General features: G+C 41.0%; 1 protein-coding gene across 4 annotated transcripts in view; it reads right to left on the bottom strand.

The window, feature by feature from the left end:
• TMEM131 (transmembrane protein 131) overlaps positions 1–14,672 on the bottom strand; it is a 186,505-nt gene that overhangs the window by 81,811 nt on the left and 90,022 nt on the right. For all 4 annotated transcript variants that reach the window (XM_073565065.1, XM_073565066.1, XM_073565064.1 and 1 more), the window contains one exon: positions 7,078–7,201. In XM_073565065.1, the coding sequence (XP_073421166.1) occupies positions 7,078–7,201 (124 nt within the window). The remainder of the gene's footprint in view (positions 1–7,077; positions 7,202–14,672) is intronic.

The following is a 14,672-nucleotide window of genomic DNA, read 5'->3' as shown; positions in this document are numbered from 1 at the left end:
TGGCAGGCTATTGTGGGCTATTGTGGCAAGTATGTCTTGATATTTATACTGTTATTCTATTTGCTCATCTCACCAACTCTCCTCACTATTGCAACATGGGAAATGGTTGATCTCTATCTGTACTCTGCATTTGTCAGTACCTTCTACTACAGTTGTGGCCAAAAGTATTGACACCCCTGCAATTTTGTCAGATAATACTCAGTTTCTTCCTGAAAATGATTGCAATCACAAATTCTTTGGTATTATCTTCATTTAATTTGTCTTAAATGAAAAAACACGAGAGAATGAAGCAAAAAGCAAAACATTGATCATTTCACACAAAACTCCAAAAATGGGCCAGACAAAAGTATTGGCACCCTCTGCCTAATACTTGGTTGCACAACCTTTAGCCAAAATAACTGCGACCAACCGCTTCCGGTAACCATCAATGAGTTTCTTACAATGCTCTGCTGGAATTTTACACCATTCTTCTTTGGCAAACTGCTCCAGGTCCCTGATATTAGAAGGGTGCCTTCTCCAAACTGCCATTTTTAGATCTCTCCACAGGTGTTCTATGGGATTCAGGTCTGGACTCATTGCTGGCCACCTTAGAAGTCTTCAGTGCTTTTTCTAAAACCATTTTCTAGTGCTTTTTCAAGTGTGTTTTGGGTCATTGTCCTGCTGGAACACCCATGACCTCTGAGGGAGACCCAGCTTTTTCACACTGGGCCCTACATTATGCTGCAAAATTTGTTGGTAGTCTTCAGACTTCATAATGCCATGCACACGGTCAAGCAGTCCAGTGCCAGAGGCAGCAAAGCAACCCCAAATCATCAGGGAACCTCCGCCATGTTTGACTGCAGGGACCGTGTTTTTTTCTTTGAATGCCTCTTTTTTTCTCCTGTAAATGCTATGTTGATACCTTTGCCCAAAAAGCTCTACTTTTGTCTCATCTGACCAGAGAACATTCTTCCAAAATGTTTTATGCTTTTTCAGGTAAGTTTTGGCAAACTCCAGCCTGGCTTTTTTATATCTCGGGGTAAGAAGTGGGGTCTTCCTGGGTCTCCTACCATACAGTCCCTTTTCATTCAGATGCCGGCGGATAGTACGGGTTGACACTGTTGTACCCTCAGACTGCAGGGCAGCTTGAACTTGTTTGGATGTTAGTCGAGGTTCTTTATCCAACATCCGCACAATCTTGCGTTGAAATCTCTTGTCAATTTTTCTTTTCCGTCCACATCTAGGGAGGTTAGCTACAGTGCCATGGGCTTTAAACTTCTTGATGACCCTGCGCACGGTAGACACAGGAACATTCAGGTCTTTGGAGATGGACTTGTAGCCTTGAGATTGCTCATGCTTCCTCACAATTTGGTTTCTCAAGTCCTCAGACAGTTCTTTGGTCTTCTTTCTTTTCTCCATGCTCAATGTGGTACACACAAGGACACAGGACAGAGGTTGAGTCAACTTTAATCCATGTCAACTGGCTGCAAGTGTGATTTAGTTATTGCCAACACCTGTTAGGTGCCACAGGTAAGTTACAGGTGCTGTTAATTACACAAACTAGAGAAGCATCACATGATTTTTCGAACAGTGCCAATACTTTTGTCCACCCTCTTTTTTATGTTTGGTGTGGAATTATCTCCAATTTGGCTTTAGGACAATTATTTTTGTGTTTTTTCATTTAAGACAAATTAAATGAAGATAATAATACCAATTTGTGTTTGCAATCATTTTCAGGAAGAAACTGAGTATTATCTGACAAAATTGCAGGGGTGTCAATACTTTTGGCCACAACTGTATATGGCATGTTTCTGCACTATAGTGCGGAGGTCATCTGACTGCTTTCAGGTGTTGGTTACTTTCATATGATGTGATCAACAATATTCTTTTATACTGACACTATTTATTGATAATCTTTTTAACAAATTTTGTATAACAGTGCTTAGTTTCACCTGAGAGATTGCATCTTATGAACTTTCTATATATCTTCAAAATTGTGTATATATATATATATATATATATATATATATACATACACAGTGCCTACAAGTAGTATTCAACCCCCTGCAGATTTAGCAGGTTTACACATTCGGAATTAACTTGGCATTGTGACATTTGGACTGTAGATCAGCCTGGAGGTGTGAAATGCACTGCAGCAAAAAAGAATGTTATTTCTTTGTTTAATTTTTTTTTAAATTGTGAAAAGTTTATTCAGAGGGTCATGTATTATTCAACCCCTCAAACCACCAGAATTCTGTTTGGTTCCCCTAAAGTATTAAGAAGTATTTCAGGCACAAAGAACAATGAGCTTCACATGTTTGGATTAATTATCTCTTTTTCCAGCCTTTTCTGACTATTTAAGACCCTCCCCAAACTTGTGAACAGCACTCATACATGGTCAACATGGGAAAGACAAAGGAGCATTCCAAGGCCATCAGAGACAAGATCGTGGAGGGTCACAAGGCTGGCAAGGGGTACAAAACCCTTTCCAAGGAGTTGGGCCTACCTGTCTCCACTGTTGGGAGCATCATCCGGAAGTGGAAGGCTTATGGAACTACTGTTAGCCTTCCACGGCCTGGACCGCCTTTGAAAGTTTCCTCCCGTGCCGAGGCCAGGCTTGTCTGAAGAGTCAAGGCTAACCCAAGGACAACAAGGAAGGAGCTCCGGGAAGATCTCATGGCAGTGGGGACATTGGTTTCAGTCAATACCATAAGTAACGTACTCCACCGCAATGGTCTCCGTTCCAGACGAGCCCGTAAGGTACCTTTACTTTCAAAGCGTCATGTCAAGGCTCGTCTACAGTTTGCTCATGATCACTTGGAGGACTCTGAGACAGACTGGTTCAAGGTTCTCTGGTCTGATGAGACCAAGATCGAGATGTTTGGTGCCAACCACACACGTGACGTTTGGAGACTGGATGGCACTGCATACGACCCCAAGAATACCATCCCTACAGTCAAGCATGGTGGTGGCAGCATCATGCTGTGGGGCTGTTTCTCAGCCAAGGGGCCTGGCCATCTGGTCCGCATCCATGGGAAGATGGATAGCACGGCCTACCTGGAGATTTTGGCCAAGAACCTCCGCTCCTCCATCAAGGATCTTAAGATGGGTCGTCATTTCATCTTTCAACAAGACAACGACCCAAAGCACACAGCCAAGAAAACCAAGGCCTGGTTCAAGAGGAAAAAAAATCAAGGTGTTGGAGTGGCCTAGTCAGTCTCCTGACCTTAACCCAATTGAAAACTTGTGGAAGGAGCTCAAGATTAAAGTCCACATGAGACACCCAAAGAACCTAGATAACTTGGAGAAGATCTGCATGGAGGAGTGGGCCAAGATAACTCCAGAGACCTGTGCCGGCCTGATCAGGTCTTATAAAAGACGATTATTAGCTGTAATTGCAAACAAGAGTTATTCCACAAAATATTAAACCTAGGGGTTGAATAATAATTGACCCACACTTGTATGTTTAAAATTTATTAAAATTTAACTGAGCAACATAACTTTTTGGTTTGTAAGATTTATGCATCTGTTAATAAATCCTGCTCTTGTGTGCAGTTTGAAGGCTCTAACTTATTTGCATCTTATCAAACCTGCTAAATCTGCAGGGGGATGAATACTACTTGTAGGCACTGTATAATATATATATACATATATATATATATACATACACACACACTCGCGCTTTAACTCAGCACATAACTGCTAAATAGCGCATAAATACTTTTACCGCATGTTAAAAAAGGCATGAATTTTTACACATTTTTTCACCCATTCACTTTATTTAGTGCCTCTATATAAAGCTCCTAAATAATTATTTGTCTTCCTAACTTTTACTTGGTTATTTTAGGCATTTGCTATTAACCACGTCCCTCCTCATCCACTAATTGAACATCTTTCAACAAACCAAAATAAGGTATTTTTTTCTTTTAGTGTTTTTTATCAGTAATGATTTGTTGTGACTGAGTTAAAGCGCGAGTATACACATATATATATATATATATATATATATATATATATATATATATATATACACACACACACACATATATACATACACACACACACACACACACACACACACACAATTTTGAGGAATAATACCCCATTGTGGTAGGGGACTATTGATACTCGCAGCTGATTCAGCCCATATATATTTGCGCCGCTATATCTATCTACGGTAATTTCTATATATCTTGAATCTAATTGGATTCCTTTTTGGGATTACTTGTCGCATTATGCCTGTGCATGGACGCTCTTATTACGAGCCTCTTCATGCCTGTTTGTTTTTAATGGCTTTTAAATGTTTCTGGCACTATTGTATTCCAATAAAGCTTTTTTCACTTTTTCATTTTTTGGAGTGTGCACTATTTAAGTTACTTTTCTTTGTTCTGTAACCAAAGAGGTCTGCTGCAGATGTTTGGTTGTCATGCCGGCCCATCGGTGACCTGCGATCATTTGAAGTGGACAACGATGGGCGGTATTAGTGAAGCGTTTCCTGTAAGCGCTACTTAAATGCCACTGTCAGAGATTGACATTGGCATTTAACTAGTTAACAGCCGCAGGTGGATAGCGATTCCACCGTGGCTGTTGAGGGAACATGTAAGCTGTTATAGATGAGCTGTCATGTGCCCAGAAAGGTATGGGCTCAGCGCCAGAGCCTGCACCAAACAGGAGGAGTCCGGCATGTACATACTATTACGGCACATGTTGGAAAGGGGTTAAAGAGATCTTCAAGAACGAAAAGAAAACTGAATCCACGCTATGGGATTGCAGACTGCCGAATAGCCACAGTGTGTGATGTGCACACTGTCACAATTCTCCTATATTGCCATGCATATGAGCGGTCCTGTTACCACATTCATGTGCATTGCATTCTTGCAGTTCCCGTATGTGCTGAGTAGACACTCCACCACTATTCAACGCAGAGGAAAGTCTAGTACGGCAAGTCTCAAAGTTGCATGAATGCAGTCACGTGACCACCCAATCGCAAAGAGGTATTGAGGGGAATCATGACAACGTTTACACCACATATTGACTTTTAGGAGTTCTAGAGTTCTAGTCCTGTTCTACTCTGAAGAGATAATTTACATATTTAATTTCCCACAGTAGAGGATTGTAAGGCTTAAAAGTCTCCTCACCGTCACAGGTCACTCTCCGAAAGCAGAAACGTTACCCCTTGAGTCCTTGTCAGATGCCTCTCACCCAGCCAAAGCAGATATCACACTTTGCACTGATGAGGGGCAGTACCCCGAAACAGTGTCTGCAAATTGAGATTCTGATTTGGCTTTTATGTCATGTGGCAAGGCTCATTAAAGAGTATACAGACAGGAACCAGGGGATAGCAAATGATGATTTGAGGTAAAACATTGATTAAAAACAGGCAGTGAAATGTTTCACCTCACACAGAATCAGCAGTGATGCTGTGCTGTAATGTCTGCTGTAATGTCTGTATACTCTCGTGTCCTCCCTGCCCAGTAGATGTGGTATGAGCAGACCATGTTCTGAATTTCCTGTACGGCCAGACACTGGCATTACCCGCTGTTTACCTTGGATACGAGCTGGGAGCTCGCCGATTGTTGCTCTCCCGCCTGCCACACGATGCGTGCTGGCCAGCGGGAGACCAACGATCAAAAAAAAGTCCAGGGCATTCGAGCACGATCAGCGATACCCGGCAGGGGGGCCGGTCGCTGATACCTGTCACACACAGCGATATCGCTGGTGAGACCGCTGTTGCGTCACAAAACTTGTGACTCAGCAGTGATCTCCCTAGTGATCTCGCTGTGTGTGACGGGGGCTTTAGGATCAGAGAGGATCCAAGAAGTCGGATACTTCCTAGCAATGTGTCATCATTTACTGCATCAGAATTCTAATTTGAAGCATAGATTCCCAGCTAAAAACAGAACCACTTTTTATTTTTGAGCTTTTTGACCAACAAGTCAGTTCTTTCAGCATTTTCACTACTAAAGCTTAAAGAAGAAAAAATGCATCAAACACACACGTTAAGGTAAAATTGGTGTTGCAATTTCTTGGAAATTATCTGTATTTGTCCAGTGGAAAAAAAATGCTTTGTGTGCACATACCCTAGAGAAGAGGGACTTCGGGTGCCCATTCAGTTTGCTCTTTGGGAGGTCAGCCATGGCAGAGATATCTGGCAGCAGGGTACTTTGCGGCCCTACTCAAAATACATGCACTCCTGTTGAATTTGTGGGAGAAGGGGGTTGACCCGGACTCTGCAGTGGCCCTGGGGGTAGCACGTATCCTGTATCAGGCAAGAAAGATACTTGCATATCATTGGTTGGATCCTATGCCACCAACATTGTCAGAGCTTAAAAATAAACTAAATAATGTCATTAGATTGGAAAGGGGGGCTTATTTAAAAAGAAAAGCATTGGGAAAGTTTTACAAAATTTGGCAGCCATGGATGGAGTCACCGGGTCTCCCCTCGGGCGCACTGGTACGGGATGTGATGTTGGACCAGTTGCTGTTGTGCTTGCGGTGATTGGGTGCTTGGGGAGCAAAAATAAAGTCTAGTGTCCTTTGTGGCGAAGCGGATTTTGAGTGGCGCGGTGGGAGGGGGCTGGGGGGATCGGACCTGATATCCGCGGGGGGCGAAATATGATGCGGGGTGGCGCGGCTGGTTTCCCCACTGAACTGAGGCACTGATGTATAATTTTGATTTTTGTTTATTTGTGGAGCCATGTTGTTTGTAGGCTCAATTTATGCAAATATCTTTGTTTTGAGATTTTCTTCTTTTTATTTATTCTTACACAGGAGGAATTTTTACCCTTTAAATAATATCTGCTTTCAATGTAATTTTTACTAGCTATATAAGAGGTCATATTCTTTCTGTATTGATTCCTGAATGTTTAATAAAAAGATCTGATTCAGAATACATGGACTCCAGCCAAGCCAGGAGCACATTTGTTTGGGGAGAGACAGACGGCAATCTACGGTAATATGTCCAGCCTTACTGACCTCTCTATTTAGGTCATAGGAGCACAGTTTTCCACTGTATATGATAATGCAATCGGAGATTCCTATTACTTTGCTAAAGAATAAAGAAAGTAAAAAGCAGTACTGAAAGTGACCAAAACTTACTCTATTTTGAAAAAAAGATGCATGAAAATGCGACGTTGTTGCAGATATAGATATTAAAGTAATAGTTTCATCTGAACTAGGATTGTGCAAGTAAACTTTTTCCATTTTGGGCATCCCCACAGGCCTATGAAAAAAAAGACAGAAAACAGTATTACAACCTGCATACAAAGACATTTCACAAGGCTTAAGTGCAATAATTAGCATTTATAACTTTTATATGGCTAGAAAAGCCTTTAGCAATTTCATGACATTTGAAAGAGAAACGCAAAATACAGTCCATGTTGTGAAAATCCTAACCACAAAAAGTAGTATTTGTACAAAAATCACTGCCTAAAAGTCAAAACCACGGACATTGAGCTCTCAGAAGCATCGCCTAAGAAATAATGGGTTCTAAAGTGCAGCATTAAAAAATACGAGCATTGCTAGATGGACTACAGATAGAACAGTAATAAGAGGTGACGCAGCAGAGCACAGAAATGTTCCTTCACACAAAATATCTGTATCAGCAGTAGCTGTATATATATAGCTGTAGAACTGTATACTTCCATTGTGTAAATTATGTACCTTGTGGTCGAGCTGAAACAGACCAGTATAACAAAAGAATAATATTGTTCATAGTGAAGGAAATTTACACGCTGCCTCAAAGTCTTATACTTTAGAATGGGTGAGACAGCAAAAATTTAACCTTTAATTAGTCACTGACTTATGTCAGAGGCAGCAAAACAGCAAAAACAAACAATCACAACCCATGCACTGCCCGGTCACTGTAACCAATGTCACTAAAGCAAAAAACACCTAATCTGTGCACTAAAATTGCAAAACTATGAATCACACAAACAGGAATCCCATAACAGTCTCATCCAAATCCGCTTCACAGTATTGGAAAGGTCTTTGCACGGCAGAAGATACGTCAGATGACTATTGCATATGTTACAGCTGCCAGTTTGTCATATGGGTAGAGGAAGGGAGTCTTCCACATGCCCCCATAAACCTATTCTGCACGCTAGCAATCTAATTACCCGTTCTCTTGACTAGGAAGCCACTGATCATATGAGCTGCAATGTACCAACGAACCATCAGTTGTGTCTGGTCCATACTAATGATTAGATTTAAAGTGAAACTTTCAGTAGGATTAACCCTCCTAAGCTATCTAGAAGTGATTCTCGCTAAATTAGAATATCATCAAAAAGTTAATTTATTTCAGTTCTTCAATACAAAAAGTGAAACTCATATTATATAGAGTCATTACAAACAAAGTGATTATTTCAAGTGTTTATTTCTGTTAATGTTGATGATTATGGCTTACAGCCAATGAAAACCCAAAACTCATTATCTCAGCAAATTAGAATAAATAGCAAAAAACATCTGCAAAGCCTTCCTAAGCTCTTAAAAAGGTCCCTTAGGCTGTTTCTGTAGGTTCCACAATCATGGGGAAGACTGCTGACTTGACAGATGTTCAGAAGGCAGTCATTGACACACTCCACAAGGAGAGTAAGCCACAAAAGGTCATTACTAAAGTAGCTGGCTGTTCACAGAGTGCTGTATCCAAGTGTATTAATGGAAAGTTGAGCAGAAGGAAAAAATGTGGTTGAAAAAGGTGCACAAGCAACAGGGATAACAGCAGCCTTAAAAGGACTGTTAAGAAAAGGCCATTCAAAAATTTGGGCGAGATGTACTGCTGCTGGAGTCATTCCTTCAAGAGCTACCACACACAGACGTATCCAGGACATGGGCTACAAGTGTCGCATTACTTGTGTCAAGCCACTCATGACCAATAGACAACACCAGAAGCCTCTTACCTGGGCCGAGGAGAAAAAGGACTGGACTGTTTCTCAGTGATCCAAGGAGTTGATTTCAGATGAAAGTAAATTTTGCACTTCAATTGGAAATCAAGGTCCCAAAATCTGGAGGAAGAGTGGAGAGGCACACAATCCAAGCTGCTTCAGGTCTAGTGTAAAGTTTCCACAATCAGTGATGGTTTGGGGAGGCACGTCATCTGCTGGTGTAGGTCCACTGTGTTTTATATCAAGACCAAGGTTAGCACATACGTCTACCAGGAAATGTTGGAGCACTTCATGCTTCCCTCTGCCAACAAGCTTATTAGACATGGAAATTTCATTGTCCAGCAGGACTTGGCACCTGTCCACACTGCCAAAAGTACCAACACCGGGTTTAAAAACAACAGGATCACTGTGCTTGACTGGCCGGTAAACTCACCTGACCTTATCCCCATAGAGACTCTATGGGGTATTGTCAAGAGGAAGAAGAGAGACGCCAGACCCAACAATGCAGACCAGCTGAAGGCTGCTATCAAAGCAACCTGTGCTTCCATAACACCTCAGCAGCGCCACAGGCTGATCACCTCCATGCCACGCTGCATTGATGCAGTAATTGAAGCAAAAGAAGCCCCAACCAAGTACTGAGTGCATTTACTGAACATACATTTCAGTAGGCCAACATTTTGGATTTTAAAATCATTTTTCAATCTAGTGTTATAAAGTATTCTAATTTACTGAGATAATGACTTTTGGATTTTCATTGGCTGTAAGCCATAATCATCAACATTATTAGAAATAAAACACTTGAAATAGATCACTGATTGTAATGACGCTATATAATATATGAATTTCTCTTTTTGTATTGAAGAACTGAAATAAATTAACTTTTTGATGATATTCTAATTTAGTGAGAAGCACTTATAAATGGGCACGTAGGTCATAGGAAGCTGAATAAAATCATACTTTGATATCGGCAATCTGATGTCTTGTTCAAGAGAAAAAAAATATTTCTTGTATGCAAATTATCTACTAAGATCTATGGGTCGAACACTGTTCTATATGAGAATTTGCCTACAGAACTTATTTTAAATAAAAAGGGGACGTTACCAGCGTGAGACGTAATGACCGACACTTTTCTAATAATTATAAAGAGCTCTGCAGTGAGATAAATGCAAACAATGTACAGCAGAGAACACTGTACAGAAAAAGTGATGTTTGTCTCATTACAACTACATCTGCAGGTGTCCTGTCACAGTGCTTCAGCTTCCATCTCACAGTAATTGCAGGGGAAGTACAGTACAGCAGAACTCACAGCTCTATGAAACTACAACTGCAAATGTCCATGTTGTGTTTGTAATGAGACAAGGTTCAGCTCTGCTGTACTGTTCCTATGAGGTTCACTGCTTGCTTTGTACTCCTCATTGTTTTCACTAAGCTATCTTGAACTTTGAAAGATGGTAAACTAACAGCAGATAAGAAGTTACTGCTTATCAGTTAAGAAAAATGTATGGGCTGACATCTACCTGACCCGATCACACCATGTACTAGGGACTAAAAACGAACAAGCCTTGGATCAACGCTACTTTACACCACAAACTATGGTACTTAAGAAATATCTGCCAAGTAGCAACCTCTGAATAACAACTAACTTCATTGCATTTTTAAAATGCCTTATGACCTCATGAGCTGGTATCTGGCAAATCAATTTAGCTTTCAGAAGTAGAGCATATGCCATAATGCATTTGTTGCACAGTACACATATATAGTGTCACCCGACCACTGAAGCCCTTCAGTGGTCAACGATTGTTATTTCAAGTAAACGCTGAAGCCCATGAGTGGGTGCTGATTGTCATGACACATAAGCCCTGCAGCCCATCAGTGGCCACTAACTGTTGTATGGGCTGCAGCACTCGCATGACAGAATGCCAAGCAAGCACAAGTAGATACAGTGACCAATATTGCTGGAAAGGCAGGTGAGTGAGTATGTGGCGTTTTTATTTTACATGTGGCCCTGTTGAATTTAACAAGGGTTTGTGCTTTTAAAAGGATCGCTCTGGGAGACTATAAAAAGCAGTGAATTATAGTACCAAACAAAAAAGGGATTTTGGTCCAATATGGCAACAGCTCTCCCAATCAAAGTGTGAAAACTTTATATATTTCTATGAGGCTGTCAATCTTGGGTCAGGAGATCCACGGCTAGTCCTTTCAGTGCGGTCCACTATTGGACCGAAATTCACAGAAGACTGCATGAGCTCTAAATGAGATTCTACAAATGAAGATCTGGCTTCAAATTCGCAGCTGACTTGCACAGAAATCTGCAGTCAAAAAATATTTTCACCAAATGTGGATCTATGCTTAGGAGTTGTTTGCATGCAGTAGATCTGTTGTAGAAATGTACGTGATTTAGGATCAGTTTAATTCAACTGAAGGGGGTTTTAGCGGCCTGCACATGAATTTCTACAAACCCATTCTGGTGACCGGGGCAGATATTTTTGCACTAATTCTGCCACTTTTAAATAGATACTCTTATGAGCAATGGTGTGTATCCAATGAATTTTCTTTGCTCTTTAATTGTTAAATATGCAATTTTAATTCTTGTAGCAAGTAAAAATAAGCCAACCTATGGTATGTAATGAACTGACCTCAATAGATCTATCCATCCTGTTGCTGTAAAGCCTCTTTCACATCAGTTTTTTTACATCAGTCGCAATCCAGCAAATTTTTGAAAAAACGGATCCAGCAAAGGATGCCGCCTGATCCGTTTTTTTTCTCATAGACTTGTATTAGCAAAGGATTGCTAAAGATGACCTCACATTTCATTTGTCGTTCACCAGATCCATCGGAAATTTTGTGCCCGGCGGCCGGAGACGACGGACAAAGTAACGCTTTTTGCCTCCGTCGAAAAGTCAGACAAAAGCGACGGATTGCATTTTTTTTTTTAAAACTGAGCATGCTCCAATTATTATTACCAGGTAGGGCAGTCGGATCCAGCGCAACAGTTTTTCACAATCTGCGACGGATCCGTCGAGTCAACGGATTGTGACTGACGCCAAAAAACGGATATGTGAAAGGGGCCTAAGTAATGCACTAACTATGCCGAGCACAATACAAATCATAATTAGAATTTCTAAATATAGAAACTAGAACTAATACTATATGATGTGTCTACGCTGCATACTTTCACACTGCACAGAACATGACCACAAAAGTCACAGAAAAGCAGTGAACCGCAACTGACCCAAGAGCAGGTGTGCGCAGCAGCTCTGTAAGTGCACCTCACAAAGACTACACAGGACGACACCTAAAGACTAGCATGTACCTGTATACGGTGTGGACAGCGTCTCTAACCCACATGTCAGAACACTAAGTAAATATAGCTCACCTAGGGCTGTTGTATCAGAAGCCATCTGCTTTTTCATGCATTACTCTGGCCTGTACAACAGACCAGATTAGAGAATGCTGCCATTTTTCACAAAAAAATACCCCTGTACATTTGCATGTGGGTTATTATATATATCGGTTTGCTGTCCTCTGCACACATGGGCAACATAATGATCAAAAATGCAGCAGTCTGTTCTGAAGCTGTAGAATCCCTCACAGACCCCAAATCATAATTTCCATCAAAAGTTGTACTGGCTTTTCCCAATTTACCCTTTTACATGACGTGGTGCTGAACGCTGATTACATTCTTTGGCAGGCATGATGTGACCATTAAGGGGTGCCGTAATAACCCAGAACCAATTGATCTGCTTACAAACCCTGATATAAGTAACGTCATGTCAGGGAAATGTCCTGCTCTCGACCATTGACTAGTAGAAGGGTGGCCAAACTAGGATCTATTGTGCTTGCTCTACAAATGTGCTCTTCTGGTAACTGGGCGAGAAAATACTACCAATAACTACAGGAACACAGCCATGACAATAACCACTGGTAAAGATACAAAGAAGGGACCTTTGCACCACAATGAATATCTCCAGGAAAAACAGTAAGAAAACAAACCGAAAAAACTATTACACATCCTAGCACAGAATTTTATTTTATCGTTAATTTGCTTACTACATGTAAAATTAAGCATGTCTACCATTTTGTTGCTGCAGTGCCTATGTCCTTTACCTAGCTCAGCACTTTTGCAAAACTGCTAGAAATTTGTCGAGGCTTCTCCTCCTGGTTCTGACAGCTCTTAGGCCCCCGTCTCACATAGCGAGATCGCTGTTGCGTCACCGATTTTTGTGACGCAACAGCGATCTCGCTACGTGTGACACATAGCGGCGATCAGGCCCCTGCTGCGATGTCGCTGATCGTGCTCGAATGTCCTGGGCCATTTTTTGATCACTGGTGTCCCGCCTGCAGCATGCATTGCTGTGTTTGACAGGGACAACGACAAACAACCTCAATACTACAGGTTTGAGAGACAGGGTCCCAACGACCGTCGTATCGTTCCGTATCGTTGCTGCGTCGCTGTTAAGATCTGACTGTTTGACATCTCACCAGTGACCTCGTAGCGACGCACCAGAGATCCCTACCAGGTTGCATCGTTGTCGGGATCGCTGGTGCGTCGCCAAGTGTGACGGTTATCTTAGCGTTCCCATCCCTTCTCTCAGTCTTGATACTAGCAGGGAGGAGGTATGTACACAGGTCTCAAGAGTAGTTAAGGAGAGAAACAGGCTACAGGACATATGAATTGAGTGTCAAATTAGAAATGCGCTGATTTATGAACTAATGAAGACCGCATTACACTGGATACACACAGATCACACATCCTGCCTTTATTAGTGGGATAGACACTCCTTACAAAAGAAGAATCTGAAACTTGGACAAAATCAGCAAATTACATATCAGGGGGATTCAGAATGAATGAAGAAATTAAGATTGCAGATTGAAACTTAAGGTGCACTTAGACTGCAAGAATACGGTGAATGAGCATTTTTTAAAAATATAGTTTCCGTGCAGATAAACTTGAAGTTGAAACAGGCTGATGATGACTTGATGAATGAGAAAAATACTTGTACGTCAGGTGAAATGAACTATTGGCTTGCCCAAAAGTTAGCCATTCTTGGCAGTGCATCATCCTGTGTAAATAAGACCTGCAATGCTGATAACAATGGCAACCTATGTGAATCAAACTATTACAGTTCCTCCAGAGCACAACCAAAGCAAAGCCTGACTGTAAACAAGCTATTAAGCCATCGTCGATCAGCTAACGAATACTAACTACTGATTGGCGGTCGATTAGTGCTGCAGATCTTGTAATGTAAACTCACCCAAAGAGCAATTTTATTATCTAAAGGTAAACACTAACATACTTAAAATGTATTTTTTTTTTACATTGTTTCATGTCAAGGCAATTGCACATTTTTTTTTTTTTTAAAGAGAGACAAGTTTAGCTACAATCTTTGATATAGGTATATCCCATTAACTTGTAAAAGCTTGTGACATATTTTGGATATGTATTTCACAAATTTGCCTTCAGGTATGGATGGAAATGGATTCCTCCCTCTTTTCACAGTACCATGCCTTACTAAAGCAAACGCTCAATTGTACATACTAACCAAAGATGAATGGAGGAGCACAGAATCAATTGCTAAAACAGTTTTATAAGAGCCATTGTACAACCCGGACACTTGGTATTGAAAAAAAAAAACAAAAAAAAAAAAACAAAAAACTAATTATGTGTAACAATAAGGTAACAGCAACCCAACGCTTTATTATTTTGTGCCATTTTTAACCAGAGGCTTAAAAAAAAGTTAAGCAACCAAGAGGTGGGAACTGAATTAGCATTTTCTAAAAATTCCTAAATTTAGCCAGATTAAAGGGGGC

This window comes from Dendrobates tinctorius, unplaced genomic scaffold (genome assembly GCF_039654945.1).
Source record: "Dendrobates tinctorius isolate UK_male_01 unplaced genomic scaffold, ASM3965494v1 ptg000528l, whole genome shotgun sequence".
Lineage (NCBI taxonomy): Eukaryota > Metazoa > Chordata > Amphibia > Anura > Dendrobatidae > Dendrobates > Dendrobates tinctorius.
This window is presented reverse-complemented; position numbering and strand designations above follow the sequence as displayed.